Source organism: Nelumbo lutea, chromosome 3 (assembly GCF_056320005.1).
Source record: "Nelumbo lutea isolate HS-2025 chromosome 3, American lotus-T2T, whole genome shotgun sequence".
Lineage (NCBI taxonomy): Eukaryota > Viridiplantae > Streptophyta > Magnoliopsida > Proteales > Nelumbonaceae > Nelumbo > Nelumbo lutea.
This window is the reverse complement of record NC_142686.1, coordinates 14,259,831-14,267,454: the sequence shown is the minus strand read 5'-3', so window position 1 is coordinate 14,267,454 and position 7,624 is coordinate 14,259,831. Positions and strand designations below refer to the sequence as shown.

General features: G+C 37.9%; 1 protein-coding gene across 1 annotated transcript; it reads left to right on the top strand.

The window, feature by feature from the left end:
• Nucleotides 1–336: 336 nt before the first annotated feature.
• Nucleotides 337–2,588, top strand: LOC148863092 (homeobox-leucine zipper protein ATHB-13-like). The gene is made up of 3 exons (XM_088975576.1): nt 337–767; nt 864–1,240; nt 2,045–2,588. Exons 1-3 carry the CDS (start codon nt 641–643, stop codon nt 2,390–2,392), a joined length of 852 nt encoding a protein of 283 aa, XP_088831702.1. The 5' UTR covers nt 337–640; the 3' UTR covers nt 2,393–2,588.
• Nucleotides 2,589–7,624: the final 5,036 nt, after the last annotated feature.

Below are 7,624 nucleotides of genomic sequence, written 5' to 3'. Positions count from 1 at the left end.
TCCTTTTGTTGAATCCAATCATTTGAAGTTTGGGGGTTCTTACAAGAAACATCTCTATTCAGGAGCATCTCTATTTTTGTTGTGTTAAATATAGGGTCAAAATAATAGTTTATTATTTGGTGCCCTTAATATAAGGGTAAAAATGACTTTTTGTATCTCTCTGTTACGATTTAATGATGACAACAATTGTCCAAAACAATAGGGATACTTTGAGACAATATTGAAACAGTAGGGATATGGTTAGTTAATTTCTTAAATCATAAGGGTAATTTAAGAAATTTAACCAAAAACTAAAAATAGAAGTCCACTTCATAAATGTGAAAGAAGGGAAGAATCTGTAAATTAACCTTTCTCTAAGACCTGATACAGCATATATTCTATCCAACCCTTCTATTTAGTACATCTCTTTCCAATTGAAAATTTGCTTCAATGTCTCTTCCTTCCTAACCTCTTTTTTTTTTTTCTTTGAACAAAAAAGTTCCCCCTGATATATACATCTTTGTCTTCTCTCTCTCTCTCTCTCTTGTTCCTCACCTCACTCTAATCCTCTCCATCCTAGTCTTTCCTCTCCTCCTCTCCCATCACCATGGCAGTCAGATCGTCATCAGAGCTTTTTAGATTTATGACAAGAGCCTAAGCCATGACTTGCAATGGGATGGCTTTCTTCCAAGCCAATTTCATGCTACAAACTCCTCATGAAGAGGACCACCACCCTCCTACCTCCCTGAATCCAATTCTCCCATCATGCACATCTCAAGACTTCCATGGTCTCTCTCTCTCTCTCTCTCTCTCTCTCTCTCTCTCTCTCTCTCTCTCTCTCTCAATGATCTTTTAGTTTGTAACAATTCCTTCTGGTGCTGCAGGTGTTGCATCGTTTCTGGGTAAGAGATCCATGTCATTTTCCGGTATTGACATGTGTGAAGAAACAAATGGGGAAGAGGACTTGTCTGATGATGGATCACAGGCTGGAGAGAAGAAGAGGAGACTTAACATGGAACAAGTGAAGACACTTGAGAAAAACTTCGAATTAGGTAACAAACTTGAACCCGAGAGGAAAATGCAGCTTGCTAGGGCTCTTGGTCTGCAACCAAGACAAATCGCCATATGGTTTCAAAATAGGAGAGCAAGGTGGAAGACCAAGCAATTGGAAAAAGACTACGATCTCCTGAAAAGACAGTTTGAAGCAATTAAGGCAGATAATGATGCCCTCCAATCTCAGAACAAGAAGCTTCACGCAGAGGTATGGATTTTCATATTTATGAACTGTGCACGAGTGCATCGATCAGTTCTGTGGTTGTTTACATATTCTTGAACAAGATTAGTCTTTGAATTTTGGGTGCATTATGGGGAAGGGAAATTTACAACTTAATTTGGTTTCGGTCTCTGTTACTTTCTCTTCAAAGTCGGTTATACCGAATTTGATTTTGAAGTAGATCTTAGATTGTTGATTTTGTGGGCAATGATGATAACATCGAGGTTTTGTAATTGGGACGCTCTGGATGCTTTCTGATATGTTTTGTATTTTTTTTTCAAGTAAATCTTAGGTTGTTGATGTTTAGGAAGGATAATTTGCAAATTTTGCATGGGACTGCGTTGATTTTTTTTTTGGTCACTGGAAAACGCTTTTCACTCAACTTTTTGGGATCAATATTTCATAATTTCGAGAATACTAATGATCCTTAAAAAAAAAAAAAGAAGAAGAGGAAAGGGAAAGAAAAAAGAAAGGAAAGAAGAGGAAAAGAAAAAGAAATAACACATTATTTTCTTTGCTTTGCTTCTTTGCCGCTTTCTATCTTTTTTCCTTTTAATTTCGTTTTCTGTAAGTGGATTAGTTGATCATGAGTTTGAAGAATCATGGTGGTTGTCAAGAAACAAAACCAATCCCGACACCCATATATTTTGGTGGGTTCATATAATACAAATTGAGATAATTATATATGGTAGTTTCTTTTTTTCACTGTAAAGGCGACTGGAATGGAATTGGATCTATTCGATTCCTCTTTAACTCGTTCTCTACTTTTGTTGGTTGAAATAATGGGTGCAGATATTGGCTCTGAAAAGTAGAGAACCAACTGAATCCATCAACCTCAACAAAGAAACGGAGGGTTCTTGCAGCAACAGAAGTGAGAACAGCTCCGATATCAACCTGGACATCTCAAGAACACCAGCAATTGACAGCCCTCTATCCTCCCATCACCCGAGTAGACCTCTCTTCCCATCATCCATCAGGCCTGCAAGCGTTGCCCAACTCCTCCAGAACTCATCAAGATCAGACCTCCAAAACCAGAAGATGGAACAAACTGTTCAAGATGAAAGCTTCTGCAACATGTTCTGCGGCATCGATGACCAGCCTGGATTCTGGTCGTGGCCCGAGCAGCACCATTTCCATTGAATTATGTCGAAACATGTCCAATTGGCAATTCGGCGACGGCGAGTTTGAAGAGAGAAACTATGCTATGCCATCAAGCTTGAACTCAATGTCTTAATCTTAGATTGATGTATAGAATAGAAAATATTCCACTTAAATTTCAGTTGAGTTGAACTGCACATTAGTTTGAAAGGAATAAAAGCTGTGCCTCTTTGGATTACTACCATCTTCTTCCGGGTATTTGACAGAGATTGTGATGATATTGGATATATAATAGAAGCAGCACTCTAAGTAAAATAATTAGATCGGATCTATCTATTAGTGATTGGCTTCTGCTCTAGGCCTCTAGCTAGCATGAGACAAGAATTAAATGAAGGTAGACTCTCTTACCATGTTGTTCCAATTTTTACCAGAAGTCCCTTTTCACCTTCATCAAAGTAAAAGAAAATTCCAACAAGACATTGGAGAAAGCTCCTGTCAATCTATGACTATGATAATGGTAATGTAGTCTTCTTTTTTAATTTAATTTAATTTAATTTAATTTAATGAGCACTGTGATGATGTAGGCTGATGGCTGTACCTAGCGGATGATGAACAAAATCCAGTGTGAAAGAAAGAAGAGAGCGAGAGAATCGATGCACGCATACCAAGATGGAAGAAGACAAACAGATGATGGAGGAGAAAACGAGGAGAGATGGAAGGGATCGTTCTTGTGAGGGTGACGTGGGTAATCTCCCGCTGTAAAGGGAAGGTATCCATGTACTCATCTCTCCGTCGTCCGTCGTCCCTCCCCTCCCTTGCTGCTCTGAACTCTTGCTTCATAAAACTTATTGCTTCTTCTCTGATAAGTGGGCATGTGATCCTCTGTCACTCCCACTCCCTGCCATCCATTTCTCCTCTCCTCTCTCTCATCTGTTTAATCTACCTTAACAAGTACCCATTCTTTTAATACAGTTGCTTGTCTTATCGAGTGTCCTCTTAGTCTCCTATTTCTAAGACGATTGTCATACTGAGGATCTGAAAAAAAGAAAAAAATAAAGAGAGAGTTTACAAATCATCCAATCATTATGTGTGGAAGTTGGAAAGACAATCGATTGATGACAGGAAAAATAATAAAGCAAAAGGGAAAAGTTGGTTGGTGCATATATATATACAATTTCCTCCTGATTATAGCATAGCATGAAGTCATGAACATATGGGGGCAAGTAATATTGTGACGAGGTTTCGCCAAATCGACTCAATTAATTCTCTTCTTCAAATAATTCTTACTTTGGAATGGAATCATGGAGCGGGACTCCCCGGCCCCAGCAGCCAACAAAAAGTAGTGTAGAGGTCATATTATAGCTCATGCTGTGTAAAAACCCCCCAAAATAGAAATAAAAAATAAATAAAAAAATAAATAAAAATCGACGCGTACGTAGTGTAGTGATGATCGTGATGATCCACTGTTTGTTCCATTTCCATCCAAGTAAATGAACATAACGAGACGACCGCATGGTAATGATAGTATTAGTATCGTAACGCCATCGAGAATCTTTAAAAGTTGCTTGCACATATCTGTGAGTGCAATCCTGTGGAGTGTGGACCCTTTGGTTCACGAGAAGCGTGCACCTGTCAATAGGAATGAACACATTGTCAGAGTAACTTAACAGGAGTTTAACGAGGCTGCTCGATTAACAAAGGTCCAACTCATTGAACCAGTCACTAAAAGACAAAAACACAATAAAAACCTAATAAAAACCTTCCTTTTTCTCATTCGAATTCCCCTCCCACCCTCTCTCAACGTACTGTAATTAGACCATCGGCCACCACCACAACTGACATTCAGTGTGAGGCATCAACTGACGATCAGAGACTAATCGTAAATTCTTCTTTTCTTTCTCTTCCACCTTTTTCTTCTTCCCCTTTTTTTTCTTCTTCTCATTTTTGTCGACAACAATCCTACCAACGACAAGGAATCAACTGCTATCAGTTGCTATTGGAGTAAAGTAAGCCAAACCTTCAAAATTAACATCATTAAGTAGGTTGAGCTCTGACATCTGAGGGGGAGAAAATGAAGGCATGAAGAAAGCCAAATTGCTACTTGAGGTATTAGGAGAGAAAATCCATTTAGGGACAATTAAAAAAATCATTTGTTTGACATTACTTTCATTTCTTTCTTTCTCCTATTCCCTATACAGCAAAAAACCAACAAAACAAAAATAGGGCTATCAAAACTATACAGATAACCCTCATTTGTGGTAGCTTTAAACAATTCCCCAATCCTCGCTAAGTACAAGTAGATTTTCCAAGAGCACTTAAATGCTTGAAATTATGGATCGAATAATCCAAGAAGCAATCGGCATAGCACATTTACATGAAGTTTGGATTACAGTCGATCTAATCCTGACACAGAGAAATTCGTAGCAAAAGATTACCTCAAAGTTTGAATACTAGAGCTGAAAACATTGACCTCACAAGGCATGAAATCAGCTAATATTTCGGTGGCAATGCAAGAGAGAGTATTTCAATTGATTTTGGCCTTCTTCTTCATTGTCTTAGAAGAAGAACTGGATCGTCACTATCTGCGCTGCACAATTGCAACTGGAAGGCATAGTGTAGGCTTTGATACCATTTGATACGTAACTTAGGAGAACTCACCCATAAAAAATAGCTGTTAGAGGGAGGGAACCCAAACACATATACACCCCACAACAGCATCCCATTCTACCAATGTGGGATACCTCACATTAGCATCATCCCATACTATCAACATAAGACAACTGGATGGTAACAAAAGACGATAGGATGGGAGTTAAACAAATTCCTATTAACTTAACGTGACGTGGTCATTTTTCATTCGCAGATACACACTTCATGTGAACCAGAGGGTTGGAGCTCCAAATCTGTGAGCTAGCTTTACCGAGTAAGTCATCGGTTACCTTGGTCACTGAACGACCGTTTATACCACCGATGTACTGGTAAATATCCGGAACAGTAGTGAGCAAATAATAATCAGGGAGCAAATATAGATAGATTACAAATAACATTCAAAATATTTCTGGGGTCTAGCTAAAATATACACAACTTGTCTAGATGTCCACAAACTACTTTTTTAAAAGCATTTGCAATGGACCAAGGTGCACCTATGCCATTGTGTGTTGATACAAACAACAAAGAACTATTTGGACTTAGCTTGTCTCGCCAAAGGTAGTAAGGAAGTATAGAAAGAGGGAGAATTAAATCTAAGAGCCCTAATATATATAGTTTGTACTGTGGAAGTCTTAATTTGTTGAGATAAAGTGGAGTCAATTAACTAATTAAATGGTTAATTAGTTAGTGGCTTTACAATTAATATAATTCTTATATTTACATATATACTATTACCTTAAACAAAGGAACAAGTGTATTATTATATTAACATCTTAAGAGTTAAGACACCCAACACATGAAGAACCCAAAGACTACACAATGGATCCCTACATGCATGTGATAGAAGCTGGTAAATCTTCTTGTGACGTAGAACTAATTAGACAGAGCGGAGTCACGGTAGAGTCTAGACATGTATATGGATTGGTGAACCAAACCCTTGATCCACCGAGCATGTGATGGTGGTTTACACACGTGTCAGGAACATGGGTCTGAGACCAACAGACGTATTGGAGAATTAAGCATTAAACTAGTGTCTATACTTAATTAATTTAGAGAAGTCGCACAACCCTAATTAATTAAGCTAAAATTAATGGACCCGATTGAGTGGTCACGTTGTCACATATATATAATGTTAAGTAGGCGATTATTAGAATAATAGATTATGGTGGATTGGAATAAGAGAATTCCCCGCATGTTTGTGATTATAGTGACAATAAAACCAAGAGAGCATGCAGCTGCATACATCCATGGTGGGAGGTATCCTGGATTAATGTGCTGTATTTCATTGTTTATATGTGGTCTTAATTAAGATGATTCGATCGCCACTTGCATAACCAAGACCATGCATGGGATAACTATATAATGAGTCTACGGCTTATATATGTTTTGTGTATTTCTTTTTTTCTAAAGCAATAATTGTCAGCAAGCAACCCAATGGGCCAACCCAATGAGTCTACGGCTTCACCTAGTTTCTCTTTCTGATTGTTGTTTTTACTTGATCAAAGTTGCCGTTGAGTTCCGAGGATCCACTATTTTGTGCTTTAATTTCGAGGGTTACTTTCTGAGTTTTGAACAAGCTTTTCTTTCCTGATCATCACTCCCTGGGTATATATATATATATATATATATTGGTCCATGAACGGATTAGTGGCTGTCCTATCGTGAATTAATAATGAGGGCTTTTCTCAACGGGTCAAGTCCAAGGCATGCATGTAGTATGTATGGAGAAGACGGACAGGCCCAACGCAGATTTTTTATTTCCACTGTACAGTTATAAATATTCAAAATGTTAAAAATCCCACGCTATACATCAATGTCTGCCTCTGAATTGGAATTAATTCTAAGCTGGCATTCATCCCAATTGTATTTTGGGCTTAAAAGTTCTGACCTTATGCTGAATTGTCATTCTCCCTAATATGTATGTATCCCAAAACTGGCCCCTATACTCTAAGTCTGGGATGAAACTTTTGTTGGGTTAACTACTTTGCAACCCAATGAAAAATTCTGAATGACAGTCCCCCATAGTCTATTAGTAGCCCCCCCTATAAACTGCATCCTGTCAATGAATTTGGCACCAATTCACGGTTTGGATTCATTCCCTGTACAGTGGGACTACAAAATTCTGACCTGGACCGATCAGTTATTCTTCCATTCTTGTTTGCTAGATACTAGCTAGTAGTTTGGTGAGTATTGGTTTGGTAGTCGTACCTAATTAACCACATATGCATGAGTTTCACCAAACTGATAGTACTATATAGGGTTGTTCATAACAAGACCCAAACCATCCAACCCGACCAACCCGATCTTATCCAACCTGAGTTGGTCATTTTTTCTTCAGCACCAGTCGGTTTCGACTTATAAATAAATAAATAAATAAATAAATATATATATATATATATCAGCTTTATTTCAAAAATATACATATTATATATAAAATTTCTGATATATAAAATATCATTTTTAATTTCCAGGCATCCAGCCTTTGCTTTCTTAGACTTGAATCCTTAACAGTTCACACCAAGAGAATCATTCACAAAACCGACTCAAACCGACCCAAACTGATTCAAACCGACCAGGTTGGTTTTACTTGGTACTGGGTCGATTTTGATTTTATTTCTAGGTAAA

Bases quoted from the DNA above. Each gene is read 5' to 3' on its own strand.
- LOC148863092 (XM_088975576.1), top strand. From the start codon at position 641: ATGACTTGCAATGGGATGGCTTTCTTCCAAGCCAATTTCATGCTACAA. The intron at 768-863 runs GTCTCTCTCTCT...CTGGTGCTGCAG, and splicing joins CACATCTCAAGACTTCCATG to GTGTTGCATCGTTTCTGGGT. The intron at 1,241-2,044 runs GTATGGATTTTC...TAATGGGTGCAG, and splicing joins ACAAGAAGCTTCACGCAGAG to ATATTGGCTCTGAAAAGTAG.